Source organism: Drosophila ananassae, chromosome 3L (genome assembly GCF_017639315.1).
Source record: "Drosophila ananassae strain 14024-0371.13 chromosome 3L, ASM1763931v2, whole genome shotgun sequence".
NCBI lineage: Eukaryota > Metazoa > Arthropoda > Insecta > Diptera > Drosophilidae > Drosophila > Drosophila ananassae.
The window spans coordinates 5312904-5335058 of NC_057929.1; the positions used below are offsets into that span (position 1 = coordinate 5312904).

At 41.0% G+C, this 22155-nt stretch overlaps 4 protein-coding genes across 21 annotated transcripts in view; 2 read left to right on the plus strand and 2 right to left on the minus strand.

Annotated features, from left to right (window-relative positions):
- Positions 1-14: 14 nt before the first annotated feature.
- On the minus strand, positions 15-2958 carry LOC6494951. Of its 2 annotated transcripts, none has more exons than XM_032450553.2 (2): positions 2680-2958; positions 15-2625 (listed from the first exon to the last, which is right to left on the minus strand). In XM_032450553.2, the coding sequence occupies exon 2, from the start codon at positions 2621-2623 to the stop codon at positions 107-109; it is 2517 nt and encodes an 838-aa protein (XP_032306444.1). In that variant the 5' UTR covers positions 2624-2625; positions 2680-2958; the 3' UTR covers positions 15-106. The 2 variants fall into 2 exon arrangements, with proteins under 2 accessions (XP_032306444.1, XP_001959339.1); XM_001959303.4 differs by having other exon boundaries at positions 2684-2956.
- Positions 2959-3022: 64 nt separating this feature from the next.
- LOC6495665 (protein NDRG3) lies at positions 3023-18789 on the plus strand. 16 transcript variants are annotated; one of them, XM_014907956.3, is made up of 8 exons: positions 3023-3534; positions 7593-8032; positions 11125-11220; positions 11870-12063; positions 12122-12242; positions 12304-12868; positions 12941-13025; positions 17355-18789. In XM_014907956.3, the coding sequence occupies exons 2-8, from the start codon at positions 7821-7823 to the stop codon at positions 17750-17752; spliced, it is 1671 nt and encodes a 556-aa protein (XP_014763442.1). In that variant the 5' UTR covers positions 3023-3534; positions 7593-7820; the 3' UTR covers positions 17753-18789. The 16 variants fall into 16 exon arrangements, with proteins under 16 accessions (XP_014763442.1, XP_014763439.1, XP_014763434.1 ...); XM_014907953.3 differs by having other exon boundaries at positions 11137-11220; XM_014907948.3 differs by having other exon boundaries at positions 7626-8032.
- LOC6494950 lies at positions 18695-20694 on the minus strand. Of its 2 annotated transcripts, none has more exons than XM_001959305.4 (4): positions 20470-20694; positions 19997-20404; positions 19536-19946; positions 18695-19473 (listed from the first exon to the last, which is right to left on the minus strand). In XM_001959305.4, the coding sequence occupies exons 1-4, from the start codon at positions 20552-20554 to the stop codon at positions 18806-18808; spliced, it is 1572 nt and encodes a 523-aa protein (XP_001959341.1). In that variant the 5' UTR covers positions 20555-20694; the 3' UTR covers positions 18695-18805. The 2 variants fall into 2 exon arrangements, with proteins under 2 accessions (XP_001959341.1, XP_014763083.1); XM_014907597.3 differs by having other exon boundaries at positions 18695-19476.
- A 392-nt stretch (positions 20695-21086) lies between these two features.
- The window catches only part of LOC6495667 (epidermal growth factor receptor), a 36222-nt gene continuing 35153 nt past the window's right edge, over positions 21087-22155 (plus strand). Inside the window, exon 1 of the mRNA XM_014907958.3 lies at positions 21087-22055. Coding sequence (XP_014763444.1) covers positions 21932-22055 — 124 coding nt within the window. The 5' untranslated portion in view covers positions 21087-21931. The remainder of the gene's footprint in view (positions 22056-22155) is intronic.

The following is a 22155-nucleotide window of genomic DNA, read 5'->3' on the forward strand; positions in this document are numbered from 1 at the left end:
ATAATACTAACAGATTATCCATCAAATATAAAGCAACTTTAATTCATATTTATTTTAAAAATGAAACAAGATTATAATTAACACTAATATCTGGTAATATCTAGATTTAGAATCCCTTGACATACTTCTTGGGCTTCTTAGCTGGCGTCGGATTAAAATTATAGCCACTTTCGATGATGGTATTCTGTCCTGGCAGCAAAGTGGAATGCAAGCGCTTCCTGGCAACTTCAATTTCCTTTTTGGGACTAATATACGATGGAAGACTGGTGTTCAGCCCGGCCTCCTCTATTTCCTCGTCAGTTACTTTCGTGTACTCCGCTGTGATGGCACTGTAGAGCTTGGGCAGGTTGGTACCAGGAACATTGGGACTCTTATCCTCGTCTTTTGGGTCTTCCGGCTTCACTGGCAGCTTATTCAGCCAGTCGGCCATGCGCGTCTCTGGCTCCTCATTGCTATCCTCCAGACGCTCTTGGAGCTCTTCCCTGGTCACATCCCGGGTGTGATCGAATTCCTCCATGTCCCAGATATCCAGCAGCTGGACGGACAACATGTCCGTGTAGTGGGACAGCTGATAGGCGGACTTCTGCCAAGGCCCGCGACTGATGCCCCTGTCCTTCTTTAAATTCCTCTTTCCAGTTTTATTCTTTTTGGGCGATGCTGACCCTCCTTTCCTGATGTTCTTCTCCTTCTTTATTTTCTTCTTTTTTGGCTTAAAACTCTCCTTCGAGATCTCCTTTTTACTGTCCGAATCCTCCGAGTCCTCAATGCCATAGTCTATTTCTACATACTCTATAATGGTGGGTTTCTCCTCGACTTCTGGTCGCTTGGCTCCCTCTCGCAGGATTTCTCTGATCTCCGGAATCCTCTGGACATTCGTGCAACGCAGTTTCCGATGCTCCACACGCTCCTGCACCAGTTCGCCACAGTACCGAATGACTTCGGTGGTATGAAGACCTGTTCTCATCTCCTGAATGTGCTCGTCGTCATCCCGAAGTGACATCCTCTGGCAGTACACATCCCCCAGACTGTTGGCCGTCAAAAGTTGGGCAAAGGCCTGATCACTTGTCCTCTCCAGACGGCTGAAGCGCATCCCTGTTGTACAGGCCTTGACGCGCTCCGTAAGATCGGCGTAGATGTCCACATAGCCACTCAGTCTGGCCTCGAGAAGAGCCTCATTTAGTGTGGGTGGTTGGTACGGCAGTGCCGGAGAGAACATTTCATCCACACTCTCCGCCAGGTATCCCTTCATTTCGCAAATTCTCTGGTCATTGGGGAGAATCCCACCAAGCGCCACGTACTCGCCGCTCTCATGGGCAAAGGTGTCCAGGAAGCAGGGCGGATAGTTCATCTGATGGGTCCAGGTTACAACCGAGCGATCGGTGAGCTTCTTGCCCAGGCACCTCAGATCCAAACAGTGCAGTTTATGATTGCTGGCCACATAGAGGAGGTTCGGATTGGCGCTCTTGGTCAGGCAGGAGAAGTTCTCGCAGTTCCTGGAGTGCACGCTGCTGGCGAAGCAGGGATTTATGGGTTTATCGCATCTCACGTCGACAGTTAAGAGAACTGGCTGTGTAAGATAATGAAAAGTACTTCCACTAGCTGGTATAATTTGGGCCCAAGTACTGGACGACTGCTGGAGTCCTTTGAGCAAACAAACATCGTGCTTGGCTATATCCTGTTGGGTCTCAATATTCACAAATCTCAGAGAACGATCTTGAGAAGCCAAAGCCAGGGTATTGGCATCTCCCAGCGACTGAGCGGTACTTATAAACGGAGCCTCATTGCTGCTGTACTTGCTCTGGCACACCAGTTCGTAGCTAAACTCATCCTCCGCCTCTACCTTCTCCTTCAACTCGTAGAGAACGACTTCCTTGAGGAACCGGGTCAGGAGCAGGCGGTCGTGGTCTTCCCGAAAACTCTTCACAGGCAGAATCTGAAAGATTTCACTGGAGGCCTCTTCTATGTGCATGGAGTGTATGGGATTCCATACTTCTGCCTCCGTTTTCACCTCGGAAAAGTGGAGGTCCCTGAGATCCGGGCCACTGACGTGCATTGCCATGCTGCCCAGTTTAAATGGCATGGTGTTGAGATTCCCACCCGTGTAGTAGTAGTCGAAGCTGTCCCGAAAGTGGGGGTTGTCCTGGCGGGCTATTAGCTCCGCCATATCAAAGAGGCTCTTGTCATAAATGTTTAGACTCTGTTTCTTCTCGCGCTGCCTCATTGTCTTGGTCCGCTTCTCGAATCGGGTTCTGGAAATCTGTAGTGTCCGCAGCCATTCGTCGAAACTGTGCGATCTCTTCTGGCAGTGCTCCAGGTGCGGGGTGTGCCCATCTTTGGCAACAAACAGGGGCACTGGCACCGACACCAGGCAGTTGGGAAAGACCTGTTCCGAGTTCAGGCCCTTATCCTGCAGCTGCTGCCCCAGCATTCCCACATTTTCGGATGGGTGGGTGGAATGGCACGTCAGCTCCAGGGCCTGGAGGTTGAATTTTAAGCTATTCTCTGCCGGATCTCCATCCTCCTCGAAGTCGCTCCCAGAATCCGATTCATTTTCACTGGACTTGGCTTTCCGCTGGGCCTTCAATTTTGCCACAATGTGGGATTTCTGAAAGCACCGAGGCATGTCTAAAAAGGAAGATTGTTTAGTTTGGATAAAGGTTTAAGTTAGCTTTATGATACTTGCTGGGTGCCCGATTTAATAATTTTCGTTGAAGCAACCTGGCCAATAGATGTGCGAATTCTTTAAAAAGAAAAACAAAACAGCATGGGAGGGTGTCTTATCGATATCTATCGATATTTTAACCAAAAATTCGTTACTAATTTCAAATTAAAAAATGAAATGAACTAATTCAATTGTCTGATTTTAGACAGGAACAAATCGTGGTTCTTTAATTATGGAGAAACATTAAAGTAACTCTGTCATTAGTAAATAAGATATAAAATAATTGCTTTCGATAAAAATTATCGAAGAAACCGTTATACATCACTAAATTCCAGTGTTGTATAGGTAATAGAGCTCCAAAACCCCAAAAGCTACAAAATTACGGTTACACTTAAAATGGGAAAACTTCGATGTAGCCCTGCATTTTAAGACTCTTCAAAGCAGCTGGAAAAATTGAAGGAAATAGGTCCCGGGTCCCGATTACAACGTTACAACGCGAATTAGCGAACTGTGCGGGCGTGTGTAGTGTGTGTGTGTGCGAGTGCGCGCGAGCGAGAGAAAAGTGAGCGAAAAGCCAAAAGAAACACAAATTACACAAGTTGTAAAGCTGGGGGACAAAAAAAAAAAACCGAACCGAAGAAATTTGCCAAGAGCCAGTATTGATTTTTTCATAGACACCTCCTTCGTTCTTTACCATCGCTCTGGCAATTAAAAAAGACTTTATTTGATAACGGAAAGGTGGTAAGCGGCAAGACAAGGGGGGCCCTCAGCAGTAGTTTTCCACGATAATCCCGACAACTCGACCCACTTCTGCAGGCTAGAAGAGAACGAAGAACGTGAAGAAAAAAATAAGATAGAACGGAAAGCGTCAGGTGAGTTTTTACATTCATCCCAGCACACACGGTCTATATAGCCCACGCACACACACACACACACACCACACTCACTCACCCACCTTACCTATCACACAGCAGGCACAATTAACACACATACAGGTGCGAAGCAGACAAGACAACAAAACACAAATGCTAATCAGACGGAGAGAGACTGAGAGAGAGAGGTGTGAAAGGGGAGCAACTTCATCCTTTGGCTCAATCCCCCTCTCTGATCATCTCTCTCCTGGTGCATTTGTTTTTGTTGCTATTGCCTGTCCCCACTGTTACTTCTCCCCCTCTCTCTGTCACTCTCTCTCTCTCTCTGTAATTTCTCTTAAAATCTCTGCTCTCGCCCCCATTACAAAAATCCGCTGCCTCATTCCAACTTATCACTTGCATCCCATACTTGTATGTCCTTTTTTTTTCTTCTTTTTGTGTTTCTATCCATTTAGCACTATTATATTTTGCACAACACTTCTTCTACCTTAGTTAACAGTTAGATGCTAGAAGTTGCCCCACCTGCATGCTTTTGTTGTACTTGTTGTTGTTGTTGTTGTCTGTCATATATCTACTAATGCATCAAATTATTAAGTTTTGGTTTTTTGGGTTTTGGGTTACATGTTTGGTGCTCCTGTCCTGGCCCGTTCTGGCTGCTAATTTTGACAAGCCCCAAATGGCTTCTGGCTCTTCTGACGTAATGCCACCCCACCGACCACCCAAAACCCCTACTCTCTCTCTAACTGTTCCTCCTTTTCTCTTCTCGCTCTCTCTCTCGGAGCTGGCGCTCTTCTACTCTAAACGACCTCCAACAAACTTCGCCGCAATCATTTCAGCAGCTGCCACAGTGAAGCTTCTATAACGGTTCTATTATCCCAAAGCCTCTCTCTCTCCTCCCATCTCTTTTAATTTCTCTGAAACTTCTTGGTTATTTTTATTTTAATGTCCTTTTTATGAAAAAAATAAATATCTTTGATCCTTCAGTAGAAGAGTTTACTGTTATAGCCCCGACATTTGTTATTTGCTGTTTTGTGAAATTTTATTGCTCCTGGTGGCGATGTAGGTGTGTGGGTGGTAACCTGTCGGCGCCATCGCCATTGCCATTTAGTCCTTTAGTTAGTCCTTTGAGCCAATTTTTATTCTATCTATCTATCCATCTTCGTTCTGCCATCCTAGCAGCTCCTGTTTAACTTTCCTGCATATTTAATGCGTAGGTCAGTTTACCCAAAAAAAAAAACACACACACACACCTACACACTCTATAAAAAAAAACAGGTCCTGGGAAACCGCAAGACAAACAAATTGCTTTTGGCGCCTTGTTGCTATTGTTATTGTTGTTGTGGCTGCCTCCTGTCTCTCTCTCTCCTGGCGGCTTCTGTTTTTATGTAACTTTCAAATCGATTGCAAACACGTAACAGTAGAGCCAACCTGCAACAACACCACACCTCCCTGCCCCCCCTCCCCTCTCATATCCTTACATCCTGCAACAACATTCTGACGTCCTGTGAGAGTGTGATTTTTGGCCTGCGGCCTGGCATAGCGTGACATTTCCTTTATGTGATTTCCTTGCCACGAGACCCCCCCTTTTTACCTGCCACCCACACCCCACTGTCCCCTTCCCCCCCTCAAGGAGAACAAGAGCATTTGAATAATTTCCTTTTTTTTTGTTTTTTTGCAAATTTGTCTTCATAGTAGGCGATATCCTTGAAGGACTCGGACAAATTGCAGTCAATAGAAGCCAGAAAGAGGCTCTCTTACTATTATTTCTTCTATTGTATCTAATATATCTCTACTATATAGTACCGATATCGATTGGGAATAAAACTATCCATTCCAACCTTCAAAAAGAACTAAACTATTTAAGTTTTTAATTATTTTATAAAAAATGCAGTTGAAGGCTAAGGAGATCTAGGACCTTCTCCATAATTGTAAAATTTTCAAAAAAAATGTACTTGCAATTGTACTTGCAAGACATGCCCCGTGTGGAATGTCAGAATAGAGGAATGTGCCACCATGTGCCGGGTTTGTTGTTGCAAGGACCCACGGGTTGTCCTGCCAACGGTTGCCAAGGGCTACCTGCCAAATTGTCGATATTCCGTAGGCTACTTGCCTTGTTCCTTGTCTCTCTCTTGCCATATGCCTCCCCCTAGGTGGTGCCTCCTATCGCAATTATGAATAATTTGCAATAAATGGCACACGTTGTTCGGCCAAGCGGGCCTGCAATTATTGGAATTGAAGTGCCCCAGATGTCGTTGATAAATCGGCTTGCCCCACTGACTATTAAACTCTAGTTATTATATCATATGGCGTGGTGGCATGGTGGCAAGCTGAAAAGTGCAAGCGCAGCTCTATCAGCGCCCATAAATCGCCAAGCCAAAGGTCAAAGGTTGAAGTTATAGGGGCGGGACCTAGGAAGGAGCTTTAAAAGAGAGGATCTTACAAGGAAATAATTCCCGATTTAATCTGAAAACATGCATGAATTGATGTTCCCATCATTAAAAAAAACAATAAACAAATCAGTCATTAAATTTATTGCTTGAATTTTAATTTCAGATTTATTTTTTTAAGGGCAGTCACTCACAAGATAAGGTTCAGAGCTATCACAAGAGTGTTTCTTTGCTCTCAGAGATAGACAGATAAGATAAAAAATGGCTTTATTTTTTGACAGCTACTGTTTTTATGGCAAAAGTTTTCAGTCTTTTTTCGCTCAGAATGTGAAAATTATGCAAATACTATAGCAGATATTGCAGTAATGAGCAATAAAGTACTCAAGTTTGTATAATAAAATAATAGAACTCTAAAATTTACATTTCTCCAAGCACTCGTTACTCGCTTCTCGCTCTACCAGCTCCTCTCGCTTCTCGTTCCTCTCGCTCTTCTCGTTCTCCGCTCTCCCATGCGGCACATTCATCATACGCACCGTGGTCCCCCTGCCCGGCTTAGAAATTATTATTTTTTGCTCAGCCTGACTGGTTTCGAGAATCTAAGACGCAAAAAAAATTATTAAATTATATGAGTAGTAGTCTCAGTCTCAGTCTCAGTCAGTCATAACGAGTTTTTGTGTTCCGTTCTGTTTGTTGTTTTTATTTGCAATAATATATATTATTATTTTATCTGTATCTGTGGGGGGAGCTGCGTCATAGCTTTGGATGGCTTGTGCAATTGGCTTTGTTGCTTTTTGATAATTTCTGGCCTGGGGTGACGCACTTAATCAGCTCCAAAAAAAAAATGAGCAAGAAAAAAAGACACACACTATCTTGGCCTCTGGGGGGCATGTGTGAAATTTTCATGCTTCTGTTCCACTTTTTGGCTGCAAGCCAGGGCACGTGGAGAGCCTCAACCCTTGGCCCCAAACTGGGTTAATGTAATGCATATAGAGTGTGCTAGGAGGATGGCAGTAGTCTCCTCTCAAAATGCCACAGATTCCCGCCCTCCTCCAATGCGGCTTGGCCTGGCCTGCATTTTGTTCTTCCGTTTTCAAGTACGAACCATTGACGCTTCAGCTCAGTTTTCCAGTGCAATGGCACTTGCCTAACGTTTATTGTGGTCTTGAGTTTGAGAAAATGTTGGATAAATGATGGGGTTATGGTCTTTAAGAGAGTTGCTAGAGAGGAGCTTATGATATGACTCATATTATGCCTCATTATGCCTTTAAAGAATAAAATATATATTTATTTTTACTTCCCTGTAACTACTAGTTCCTAACCAAGCTTGGGTGATGGCTTTATCATAACTATTTTAGCCCATAACTATTATTGTAGTTATTTGAAAACTCTGTAAACCCCCTCACTAACTAAGAACCTTGGAGCTGCTGTGGAAAAAATTCTGTGGACTTCCTGTGCCCCAAAAACTCATCATCATTATTTAGCTTTTGTTATTTTAATTTGTTTTGTACTATTTTCTTCTTTATTTTTATATGATTTATGTTTTTGTGACAATGTGACGCTGCTGCTGCTGCTGTAAAATGTCTGTCTGTCTGCCGCTGATGAATCAAAATGCAATGTTAAAAATAAAAAATAAAATAAAAAACCAAACACAACAACAATAATTCAACAAAGAAAAAAAAAACACGCACCACCACCACCACACAGCAACACGAAAACCACCAAACCAAACCACTTTTGCATGCACAGTGGATGTTTCAGTTTTTGGTTAACTTCCGATCAGAACCAAAGCAAGCTAAGTATTTTAAATTCAAGTAAAAGAACAGCCTTTTCGGCCCAGCCTCTGTATAGCTGATATCAGAATATAATATATATATTTGATAAATAAATAATATAAGAAGCATGCCACAGTCCGAAGGCGGTTATGTATCGCTGCCGGCCGTAAATGGCAACGGCACCGCCATCTATCAGTCCACCACAGAGCCCACGGCCCCGCCCTCGGTCTTCGAGAGCGTTAAAAGGGCCATCGGCCAGGCCATCAAGTCGTCGCCCGGCGACGGCAACGAGGAGCTCCTCCGCTCGGAGCGCCAGCCGGTCATCGTTGGCGGCGCCAGGTAAGTCCATCAGTGAGAGCCACCAAACCACCACGACTCACACCCACACCTCCACCCCCACACATCTTTGACCATTTAAGTCCGGCGGTGAACTCCGGCAATCACTCTTAATCACTACTTCAGTCACTTTTGCCGGGGTTTCTGGCCCTCCTGCCCCCTGATTTATAGCCCCGGGATACATTAACCCTCAAGGAAGTGACTTTTTTTTTCTACACAGAGAATTTTTTTTTGGGGGTTTTAGGGGTTTATAATATTGGAGGTTAATTTGGTCTATTTGGTCTATAGAGTTATTTTAGTTTTAGGGAGATTATTAGAGAGATTATTAGAGGTATTATTACAGAGATTACTAGAGATATTAGTAAAGATATTATTAGAGAGGTTATTATAAAGATTACTAGAAAAAATAGAGATCTAATATTTGAGATATTATTACAGAGATTATTAGATAAATTAGAGACATATTATTAATGGAAGTATTGGAGATATTATTTCAGAGATTAGTAAAAAAATTAGAAATATATTATTGGAGATATACTTAGAGAAATTATTATAGATATATCATTAGAAAGATTATTAGAGGTTTCAGAAATATATCTTCAGCCTTTAAACTCATGGTGTTTTAATATTATTTCATATAAAATAAAAAATTGATTGTCTATAATAAAGACTAAAATAGAATTTGATATATAGAATTTAAAATAGAATCTATACCTTAGAATCTCTACCTTAGCTCCAACTTATTTCCATTTTAAATTCCATTAAATTCCCTTTAATTTCTGCAACTAAATGAGGATAGTTACGGTGGCACTCCCCTTTTCAAGAATTTAATTTTAAAGATTTGTTTTCAACAACTCTATAAAGCTCTTTATAGAGAGATATATAATCCAAAAGGTTAAAGATATTAAGGTCATAAGCTATTTATCTTAAAATTTAAATAAAACCATCTAGAAACTTATTTTTTCTTTTATTTTTTTTTTTCAAAGAAAACTCAAGTAAACACCCCCCTTCTTAAAGACGTCTTAAGAACTAAGGATTAAGCTTCCCTCTAATTCTCTGTGTAGTTCTCCGACACGGTCGACATCAAAGCCTTCCCTTGCTTTGGGTTTTGGGCCACCCTACTGTACACCACCCACACACACCTGCCCACATACCCATCCCCAACCGGCTTAATTGCGATTGCATGTCTGCCCCCAATGTTTGTTTTTTTGCTTTTTTCTTGCTTTTGATTGTTTGTGGTTGTTGTTTAAGTAACATTTTCCATATATAATATATATATTTTTTTTGTATTTTATTTTTTTTTTTTGCTTCTGTCCAAGGCACCAGTGCATCTCACTCGCATCACATCTCGTCATCATTTCAATCAAGAATAATAAAAAGAAAGAGTTACACAGCTTCCTCACATCAGAAACTGACAAAAAGAGGACGGATATTCAACTTTATGGCTTTTTTTGGTTAGCCATGACCCAAGGTCGTGCTAAAGTTTGCACTTTTGTGCAGTTTTGTGCAGTTTTCTGTGCAGTTTTGTCAATACAACAAGACCCCCTGAAAGCCCCCCAGAGAGCATTGCAAACAGAACTCAGAAAGTCAGAACTTGAGAAATAAAACTGAAATTTTAGTTGGTCGCCGTCTGCCGACCCACATTCGTTCTATTTACGGACATACACTCTTTTTTAAATTATTCATACTTTCAGCCGGCTATCTATCTCAAGTGGCTTCAATTAATATTTCCGCAGACACTGACATCGTTTTTGTAAGTGCCGGGATTTAGTTCAATTAATATTTACAGTCGTGGATTGTAGATACTGTAGTGTATAGTATATACTTCTACAGATCAGATGTGTAATTGTTTACTCCCCGGACTTGGACTTCCAAGTGCAATGCACTGCGATCCAGAGCGGTTCTAACCAGAGTCGGGGGGATTAATACCAGTTTAAGCTGGCCAGAGAAACCTGGGACCTGGCACAGAAAGTAAAATTACCGGGTATCGTTCCAAAGTAAGCAAATAAAAAGCTTAAAAAAACATCTGATTACAGGGAATACTTAGTCGCAGTATATTATAGTTTTTGAATTCAATTTTCATCGCCCACCTTCCTCCCAGAGGGAGTCTCATGTGCGTGTTGTTCCAGGAACTGATGGTTCTTGGTTTAATAATGGTTTTTAACAAGGACTATCTAGTAATTATTTTCTTAAAATATATACCTCCTTTGGGGTTTAAGAAATAGTCTCTAAAATTGCTTTAAAAAAGTATTCTTTCTGATAGCTCTTATGTAATTACTCTCCTTGGGATGCTTTACGGCTCAATCACGTAACCAATTAAAGGTGATAATGAAAACAGCCCTGACTCTATACTATACTATACTATATGCTTCAGGATAATGAACTCTCATCCTTCTCTCCCTTCTGAGCTTAAGTTCTCGAATCCTCCCAGCACACACACCTCCGGCATTAACTAATTGAGTTCGGGTCCGGGTCCCAGCCGTAAAAGTTTCTTTTTTTGTTAGCTCAAGGAGGAGCCAGGAGTCAGGTGGTTGGGTGGAAGGACTCTGTGGAGCCAGTGAGTAAACAAAAAGTTTATCCACCTACTACCCCTACCTGTTTCCTGTTTTATGAAGGATATTTTGTCCCAGGCCGAACTGGATAGAAAGTCAAATTAGTATGCCAGCTGGTCTCATTTTGGTGGCGCCACTTGTTTGTGTTTGTCGGTTGCCATTTTCATACATCGCTTACATCCATCGACATTTACCCCGAATGACATTGCGTGACTCATTCGCTTACGTTTTACGTAAGGAGTAAGGACCTTGGCTTCTCTGTCACAGGATTCCCCCGCCATTTCATCAAAAAACCGGCAAAAATGTATAGCTCTATTATACGCTCTTTCTCTTCTACCTTTCTCCTCCTTTTGCCTTCTGAAACTTTCTCTTTCTCCTAAAAATCCACAAAAGAAATATTAAAATAAATATCCTGAAAAATATACATAATTTTGTAAATATTTAAGAAATGAGAAGTTTTTAGCCGATTTGGAAAAGAGTCTGCCAGAAACTTGCCTCGAATTTTGTGTTCCTTTTGGTTATTCTTTGCTTGCATGCTCATAGAATCTATTTCAGAGACCGCGACAAATCCGGTAAGACACTGACCACCAAGATGCCGTCAGCTCCAACACACACTGCCGAGGAGGCACACCTGCTGGGGTAAGCCACAAAACAAAAAAATCAAAAAAAAAAACTTTCGTTAGAAAATTTTTGAAATCAAAACGCGACCAGGGATTAGGACCACCACCCCACTCGTATCTGTAAGATACACAAAACACACACTACACTCACTACAAAAATCAAATATTATAAGACACTTCTCACAACACAAGTTTAGAGTTTTTTTTTTATTTCCGATTTCTGATCATTAACATATCTCACATAGTGTTTGATTTTCGAGTAATATCGTTAGCTTGTAACATAAGTACTAGACTTGAGTACTACCTTCCCCCCTCCCCCTTAACAGCATCCCTATTATATCCTTCGAATGTTTTTTCTTGATTTTCGATTTTTGATTTCTGCATTTGAGAATCCATATAACACTAGACTTAGTCGTGCAGCGAGATCATGCCTGATATCCTTATATGCTCCCTCCCCAGTCCGATCAGTAGTTCTTAGCCACTAGATGAGAGAATACCCATAACCAGGACACAGATCCTGCAGATCCTCAAGACACACAGAAACACTCACAGGATGCTGACAGAGTCTACGAACAGCTGCTGCCGCCTAAAAAAATATTAATCTCACTTAAGATGATCTCTTTATGGTTTTCTAATAAACACTTTTTTTTTGGAAATAATTTTCACAGCACCATGCCCGTAGATCCCATGGACGATATCGAACTGCGCTCCGTGCAGCTGCAATTCCCCAATGCCCGTGGTTCCATTCTGGAGGCCTGCGAACAGCGCCGCGTCCCCACAGACAAGGGCGATGTCCATGTGGCCATACAGGGGGATACGGCCAAGCCGGCCATTGTCACCTACCACGATCTGGGCCTCAATTGTAAGTGTTTTTTGAAGTTACTACCCAGAGAGTGTCATCTTAAAAGTGTTTTTTTTAGATGCCACCAGCTTTGCTGGCTTCTTCAACTTCCCAGTGATGCGGGGCTTGCTGGAGAACTTTTGTGTTTATCATGTGACGGCTCCGGGACAGGAAGAGGGTGCCCCTACCTTGCCGGAAGAGTAAGTGCCGTTTAAAAAGTATCTTTAAGATAGTATCTAATTAGTAATTTCTCCTCCATAGTTACATGTATCCGACCATGGACGAACTGGCCGCCCAATTGCTGTTCGTACTGTCCCACTTTGGCCTGAAGTCGGTGATTGGTTTCGGTGTGGGTGCCGGGGCGAATATTCTGGCCCGTTTCGCCCACGCCCATCCCGATAAGGTGGGCGCCCTCTGTCTGATCAACTGCGTCTCGACGCAATCGGGCTGGATCGAGTGGGGCTATCAGAGCTTCAATGCCCGCTTCTTGCGCACCAAGGGCATGACACAGGGCGTCATCGATTACCTGATGTGGCATCATTTCGGACGCAATCCGGAGGAGCGTAATCACGATCTGGTGCAGATGTACAAGCAGCACTTTGAGCGGGGCGTCAATCCGACCAATCTGGCGATGCTGATCAACGCGTATATCCATCGCAACGACCTGCACCTGGCGCGCACTCCGCCAGGCACTCCCGGCACCGAAGCGGCGGCCACCACCCTCAAGATGCCGGTGATCAACATCACGGGATCGTTGTCGCCGCACGTCGATGACACGGTCACCTTCAATGGTCGTCTGGATCCCACAAACTCATCCTGGATGAAGGTTCATAATAATAATTTTTTTTTTCCAAATTATTATTCAACAAATTTTCAAAATATTTTATTTTTTAAATAGATTTCCGATTGCGCTTTGGTGCTGGAGGAGCAGCCGGCCAAGCTGGCCGAAGCCTTCCGGCTCTTCTTGCAGGGCGAGGGCTACGGTAAGTGTTAGAACACCGCACACAACACCACCAAAAAAATTCCACCACCACCACCACCACCACTACCACGAACCACCAACCACCTCCAAGAACAACAAACAACAACTGCTACAACTGAACAACCTCAGCAATCTCTGCTACAATCTCAACAATCTAACTAAACCCTCTATTTAACCCTCAACTATTAACTACTACTATTCCTACTACTACTACTACTACTATTCCTACTACTATTTCCTATGAAAAACTACTATTTCAACCTGCCTATCTTAGCCAAGTACTTCAGACCCAGCGATTGGGACAGTGAGAAGTATAGCATTTTCATCTAGATTCCAAAGATAATCCCTCCAGTTTCAGTTCAGTTCAGTTCCCAGAAGATTCTCCTAGCCTAGACCCCCCCGAGAAACACACACTCTTAACACCCACAATCGACCCACCCAGATCTTAGCTTTTATTAAAAAATAAAATCTTTGAGAATCAAAAGCTTTTTGAGACTCAACATGAAACGAAACCAAAAACTGAATAATGATTGTGCAAATTTTTTTATATTTTTTAATTCGATTAATTATAAAAACAAAAACAATTGAATTTAAAAACCCTTTATGTTGAAAAACCAAAAGTATTTGTACGCAAAAGTATTTCAAAAATAAAAAATCGAAAAGTTGTTGAAAATCAAGCGTTTACTTTCTATATAAAAATACACAAAACACACATATATATACTATATTATTCCATATCCAAATCCCATACTATCCCTTATAGTTAGGACCCCCCCTTCGATAAGGAATGATACACCACAAAAAAAAAAAAAAAATAATATATGCATTTTTCGCATCCACGACCAAAACAACAAAACAAGAAAAGATATTTCAAAATGTTCATTACTTTGTTTTTTCATTTCTTTTTCCTTTCTCCAAAACTGCTTGTTTTTGCTAAACCAACATACAAAAAAACAAAATTATATATATAAATTATATATATATATTCAAAAAAAAAAAAATATACGATAACCAAACCGAACAACATGCAACACAAATCAAAATGAAATACAAACACGAATATCTATCTGCCACACGAAATTGCAACTTCAAATCGATGATAATCGCCGCATTCCATAAATCCACCACCCACCCATAACCTTCATGGTCAACTTATCGATTCACCTTCGACCTGGTCTGCCCTCTGCCCTTTCTTCTTTTCAATTCTATTTCTAATTCTTGTTTTCTTTTTGAAATTGGTTTCCAATCCCAAATCCCTCGAATAAAATAATCTCAACAAATAAACCGTTAACTGCGCGATCTCTTATATAATATTCCAATCGACAATCGAACAAAAAAAACATAAAATAATATATATATTAAAAAAATACTATATAATCGTGTAAATGGTATGTATATTTGTACAAAATACACACACACCCACCTGTGATTGTAGTGTCCGAGAAACCCCAGTAGGATGATCTGCCACCTGAAGAAGCACACAAAATAGTAAAAAAAAACAAAAAATACCCACAAAAAAGTTTAAAAAAAAATACAAAAAAAAACTGAAATCTAGTTGGAATGCATTTAGCTAATTAATTAATACAATAATTGAAAACTAACATTCGTATATACCGTTATATAGACAAAGTAGAGCTTAGATAAAAAAACACTTGAGAACTCTCACACATACACTTAAAAAAAAGCTAGTAAAGTAACTTTTGAATTTTTAAGGTTAGTTTTTGAATTTCTAACAAGAAAAAACATGAATTTAATTCTCCCAGAAAGAATCTTAAGAGTTCAAAAGTTCATTTTATTTTTAATGCTTGCCTGAAGACCGTTTTGCTTTTAAGTACAGTGTTACCACAGTAGCTGGGCACTTGATAAGCTTTCACTTTTCCAATGCTATTTAATTTTCTAATCTCCCCAACACCCCAACACCACCTCCCACACCAAATACACCATTTATTTCTCAACAACAACAACAACAACAAAAAATATGTTTAATTTATGTTTTATTTGATTTATTTATTTACACGCAAATTGACAAACCAAATACAACAAAAACAACATCAACCACAAACAAAAATTGTTTAAATTGTTTAAAAAAAAAACAAATAAACTCGAAAAAAAAGCTGTCGGCACACTTCAAAAGTTGGCGCGCAAAATCTCAATGGCCAGTCGGAGCAGTTCCACGCAAATTGAGCTGAGCGTCCAGTGAAGGAGAGCAGAGAGAGAGCAACACAACCAGCACAGTCCTAGAGAGAGAGCGCAATTGGATAATATCACCAATATATACCATCCCACGACAGAAAATCACCAATAAAAACAATTACAACAACCATTGCTCAAAAGGATTCTATTTGGCAACAATAGATGGCGCTATGTGGCGCCTCTAACGGCAAAACTTTATTGCTTCGGTTCTTCGCTTCTGTGATTTCCTTTGAAATTTTCTTACGTTGCTCCTTTTGTTTATTTTTAATCATTAGTTTTTTTTGTAATTAATACGCATTTTAGTTTGTAAGCCAAGGTATAAAAAACAGCAACAAGTTTTGATTTTAGATTTTTCATTTCGTTTGTTGTCTACATGCATATTATAAATAATGAAATATATATATATGTATTTTTACATAATTATCTTATGTGTTATCCTTGTCCCCACCTGCCACCTTGTTCCACCTGCCGCAAACAGTTGGGCTGTAATTGCGAAAATTTCGCTGCTTTTCACCCACACAAAGAAATAAAATAAAAACATTCACATACAACGCAGCTTAAATGTATGGAAGCAATAAGTTTATTCACACTTTATACAAATATACATACAATACATGACAACGCTATTATATACAAGAAAAATTACATACACTAATCATACGCAATTAAAAAAACAAAAAAAAAAAGAAAATATTTAAAAATGAAAATTGAAAGTGTAAGCTTTTGTTGTATATTTGAGAATTCTAAATAAACGGAAAACGTAAATTTCGAAAATTTAACGGTACGGTTCGGAGGGAACGGAACGGAACTAGTTCTCGCGACGTCTCTTATTTCCAGCATTCCAACAAACATCAGCAAAAGGTGGCGCCACATCCAACATCAACCGCATGCCCCTCCATGCAGCCACCATCGATCATCGAAATCAGCTTCCTTCTCCTTACCCTCCATCTCGTCCATCAACTATCAGCCAGAACAACAATTAAAACTAAATAAACAATAAAATGAACAAAAGCAGCCGCAGACTGTCGCCGCTTTCATCCTCCAGTCATGCCAAATGCACCACAAAACTTACATTTAGAAAATACTGGCAGTGACTGTGGTTTAAATTATCATAATTTTTAAAGAAATAAATATTGTTTCTCAAAATTGGGTGTTTGTTATTTAAATAAAAGATTAAAGTTTGAATTAAGCAGTTTAAGATGAGGACGACATGGGATTTTTGTTTTTAAAAGCTTGATTTGAATGTTTGTTTTTAGAAAACTGTTTTTGAAAAAATACCAAACTTTTTGTAGGTTATTAGATTAGAAAGGGTGTTTCTTTTTGTAAATGTTTTTGGATTTTAAATAATCATTTAAAAAGGTAATCAAATAAATAGTTATTTATAATCATTATTCTAAAAAAAAGTCACAAATGCGGGTTTAGATTTAGTCACTGAGGGAAAACTCCCTCTAGCTGATCTCGATGCGAAAGGATTCAAAAAAACCCTGACTACTCCAATCTTTTTTTGCTTCCATATGCCAGCTATAGCATCAAGAAACATAATGGATAATGAACATAAACTGATATGATGCCTAATCTTAAAAGAAAGGGGTTTAGATAGAGGGAGTTATTCCTCTTGGACTTCAAATCTATACCCGCATTTTTGACTTCGTCTTAGAATTATGATTATTTTTGTTATTTTTAATTTATCGCTCATACAATAATGATTATTTTGTGATTTTTAAAATAAAACTCATAAGGATTACGGTCGTTCAGAATTGGATTTCCAAGGATCTTAGATCATAAACTTTTTTAAAGTAGAACAAATGGAATGAAGAAACTTATGACTTAATAAGCTATATCTTAGGGACAATTAGGATATTAAAAATATTATTTAAACCTTTATTTAAACCATAGTTATTGGACAAAACCATAAACACACCACACACACCAGAAAACATAAACATTTTCAAACGAAAACAGCAGCCAAGCCTTTAGAAAGTGTATAAAAGAAACATTACATGTTCAAAAGTAACATAACGTGAATAACAAAAGCCAACCTACTACTACCTTCCCCCCTTACCAACAACAACAACAACTACAACAACGCACCACTACTACTACTATATATGAAAAAAAAAAAAAAAAACTGCCACAGCAACACCGCTGTCGACGCCAGCGAGTTCACCCTGTGGCACCAAATACCACACCTACTCGTCGATCTTCTTCGCCAACTTCCGGGAGCAGCAGCAGCAGGCGATGGAGGAGCGTGAACGGGAAAGGGAGCGGGAACGGGATCGTCAGCGGCAGTTGAGCCTTCGGGTGGGTAATCGCCTCCGGGAGACGGCCATCAACTGCACTGGCGTCCAGGGGGACAATAACAACGCCGAGGATCAGGATGGTGACGAGGAGCTGGATCTGGAGAATGGTAATGGAGCTGGTAATGGCAATCGTGCCTATGTGACCACGGATACATCCGGTACTCTGTACTATGGCACCCAGAGCAACAAGATTCGGATCACCGAGAACCCACTGCCCGAGCCGGTCAGCTCTTAGATTGTTGCAGCGCCACATAATACACTCCCTAGAGACACCTTGTTACAAATATTGTTGTTACCACACACTGAGAAAAATATATAAAGCCGAAGCAGCAGAAGCAACAGAAGCAGCCATCAGCAGCAGCCGCCAAGCCAAGTCAAGCCAAGCTTTCAAGCCGTGCTCCAAGAGACACACCAAAGACACAATAAACAATAAACACTAGACACACAGTACACCATATACTACACCACTGCTAGAGAATGAATGCAATAATTAACCACCAAAAAAGATGAGAATCCTTTGATTGATTGTGTTTCCCTATGGTTTTCGAGAGATGCGGTGGAGGAGATACATATATTTGTAATTTACACTTTGTGCCTGAGCGTAACGTAACGAACATACACATAATAATTATAATATCAAGCAAAGATCGTATCAGATCAGCAGCAGTACAGCAGTACCCTTAGTTATCTCTATTGTCGGTTACATTTTTTTTTTTCGAGTGCAATACATATTTTATGACGAGCTTGCTTAGTTGTTGTAAAATCGATCAATATACAAGAATATATATTTAAATATATATATACAAATGTGTATACAAGAAAAAGAAACAACACGAAACCGAAATTCAAAGATTACAAGCATTTCTGCTTAATGTTAAAAATAAACTAAAAAAAAAACCAACCAACTGTTAACTTAATCCCGAAAAGTATAACGAAAACTAAAAAAAAAATTGTAGCATATCAAAATAATAACGAACAAAAATCTTTCAAAATTACGTATATAATTATACACAGAGAAGAAAAAAAAAATATAAAAAAATATATAAGAAATGAGAATCTAGATAAATCGTAGACTATTGCGAATTGCGAAATAATTCCAAACTGAAATTCAGTTCACAATGAATGGAAGTATAATGCCCTAGACACTGTCACACGACAAAATAACACACACACGATATGAATATAGAATACATACATATATACTATCTATAAATAATGACAACTTTTTGCAATAACTTCGAATTCAATTCAATAAAAGTTTTAGAAGCTTGAGTCTTAAGTTATTCTATTACTTGGGTGGCATTATTTCCTTAATTCTGCGAAGAGTCTCCTCTCGGTCGCGGCGCATCAGCTCGGACACTTGTTCCAGGAATTGCTGTTGCTGTTCGCGTTGTTCCCTCAGGAAGCTCTCGTTGGTCGTCTTGATCAGATTCAGGAGTTTCTTTTGACCCTCCATAATGGCGGTTAGGGCCTCCATGGGCGTGGGCTGCTCTGCTTCACCTCCATCCAGTGCATCTTCGTAATCTTCGCTTTCGCCGGCAGCCCTCAGAAGATCACAGGTGGAGCTGGAGTTGTCACTCTCCGTCTCGGGAGGTGCCTTTGGTCGCGGAGGCTTCGAGCAGTAGGATTTCATTGGACGGGTGGGTCTTTGGATGGCACTCTTTGAGCTTTCGTGCGGTGTCTTGATGAGTTCGTCGAAGAGCTCGAAGTGGCGGGGCAGGATGCGAACATTCTCCAAGCCATGCTCTTTGGCCTCGCGATGTCGCTTCAGCAGCATTCTCAGCTTGTTCCTCAGCTGGTGGGGAGTTCTTTTAAAGGATTGCTTGGCCAGGATATTTGAGATGTGCACCAGAGTCTGAAAGTTTCGTTTCCTCGAGCCATCCAAGGCCCGAAAGAAGCCATTGTCCCTAATAACCAATAGAAAAGCATCCACCTCCTCGTCCGACCAAAAGTGAGCTGCTGAATAGAAAAAAGTGCGTCTTCTATAGCTCCATTATGGTTAAAAGTCAATCGCTTACCTCCTCTTTGTGAGGGATCTCCATCGTCCTCCTCGCTATCATTAAATTCGGTTTCGCTGGCAGTACTTAGACTGGCATCCGCTTCGCCTGTGGCAGCTTCTTCGGGTGTGGGATCCAGCACTTGACGCATGGCCTCGAAATGCTCAAAGGTCTCACCTGTGCCATTCTTCACCTTGTTGTACATTCGCCGCAGTAGCTGGAACTTGATGCGCAACTTGTCGGGGCCCTTGTTGCAGTTTCGCTTGGCCATTTCTCTGGCCAGCGCTCTAAACACTTTGGCATTTCGTTTGCTCAAAAGAGCTCTTCGCAGGCCCATTGTGTTGATGAGATCGAGCAGCATATCCACCTCGCCCTCGGTCCACTTGCAGCGGGCATTGTTGTGCATTGTAGAGGAAGAGGCATCCAAGGTATCTGGAGAAGAGAGTTTGTAAGCCTTAATCCTTTTGAAACCAATTACATACCCTCCCCTTCAGTTTCAGAGCCTAGGCCAGTCATATCATCGTCTATCTCCGCCTCACTATCACTGTCCGGCTCCGGCTCCAAGTCTGAGGCTCCACTGGCCTGGAACAGCTCGTGCAGAGCTTCGAAGTGCTCGAAGGGCTCACCACCATTCCTGGCCCTCACATACTGTCTCCTCAGCTGATGGTACTTTGTTTGCAGCTGCTGGGCGCTCTTGGAATAGCCTTTTTTGGCCATCTCCTTGGCAATCACCTTAAAGACCTTCGCATTACGCTTCCCATGCACCTGGGCTTGCAACTTGAGTTGATAAATGCTGCCCAGGAAGAGTTCCACCTCCTCATTGGTCCACTGGCAGCGACTGCGTTTATCGGCGCTGCTTTCCAAGCCGGACTGACTGGCACCACCAAAATCTATGGATTGGTGAAAGAATGAAGCTTAATGTTTTGCCAAAAAAATAAACCAAAACATCACCGACAATCAGAGTTCAGCAGGTGGGCGTATTTCTGCTCAGTCTCGTTTTCGTCTTCCTCGTTCTCATTGAAGGCGCACACTTTGCTCATGATTTATGTCGTTCACCGATCATCAAGATGGTATAGTGTTAAATAAATAAGTTAGATGCTGTTTTCAGATGATAAACAAAACAGAAATTGGCCATAACAATCCAACCGGCGATGGGTTAGAGATGGGAATATCTAAGGGTTGCAGCAATCGATATCGATAAGTTTATGATACTGCCTAAAATACTATAATTACTTTATTATTTGTAAGTAAAATCCTTTAAATATATTGTTTTAAAGACTTACTTGGATGTAACTAGCCCGAAAAAGCTCTTAAGCTCTATTGAATGTGCACAAGGTGACTTTGGAATTGAAATGTTAACTTTTTCCATGCCCATGACAACCCTAACGAACTTGTATCTGAAAGATTCAAATTGTTTTAAGCGAATCAAACATGTTGCAAGTGGTAGTTGCATTGAAAAGAGATGGATTGTGGGATCTCTCACTCGCACTTTATAAGATTTCGATATGTCCTACACAACATCAAACACGTTCGAAGCGAACCTGTCTGTAAAATGTATCTGCAAAAAGGTGAAATGTGCGAACCGTATCTGTAACTTATTTTCAAACGCGCGCTCTAAGAAGAAACAACAGAACCACGGTGTGAAAATCTACAACTATTTTTACGTGATTTTCCGTGGCCTAAAGGAATCTTGTTCCTGAATCGTCAACAATATCATAAAGTATCTTAGATATTAAGGCGGTTACTCAATCAGCGAAATAACGGTGGCTCCACCGATCGCGTACTTCAATTCAAATATTCCGATCAAGTGCAAAAAAAACCAGGCAGCCCATTAATATTTCCAATCCAGAAAGGAATCACAATTGTTAATAATATTTGTTTTCCAAAAGCAGAGCTTTTTGGCCAACTGGCTGTTTTGGTTGTGTGCGTGAGTGTGTAAGTGATCGCCCAGTTAGCTTTTGCGCTGGATATTTCGATATTTTTTTGCTGTAAACGGCCTCGTCTGCCTCGTCGCCGTGTTCTCGCCCCCGCCCGATCTTTTTTTGCGTTATCTGTTTCGGTTTTTTGTTGTATTCATTTTTGCCACATTACAAATAATTGCATGATACTCGACTTGGCTGAAAACAGATTGAATCGCGCCGGCCAAAGTCTGGCTTTCTGAGAGATGGGGCAAGGAGGAGCGCCAGCCACGCTTGACTAGGCACCTCCCATACACCACCCACTGTCGCAGCGCCACCACCCATCCACCACCCCCTTCGCAACAGCCGTCTTTGAAATAAACAAACAAATCCGTTCGGACTCGGATTCGGATACGGATCCGTGTATAGTTTATCGCGTGTTTATCCAGTTGGTGGAATATAAGCAAAAAAAAAGATATATATCATTCGGATTTTGGATAACCCAACCCTCTCATCATCATGAGGATATCAGGAGGAGGACTGCGGAGCATTGGCTCCATTTGGCTGATCCTCGGCTGGTTGGCAGCTGTCACCACCGCATCGGTCAGCAATTCGGGCTATGTGGATCATGGCGATATGAAAGGTAAGCTGTTTCTCCATACAGTCGAGCTTCTGTAACTCGAAACGCCAACTGGCTATAAAAATATATATATGTATAATAATTATATTATGGAATTAAAGCT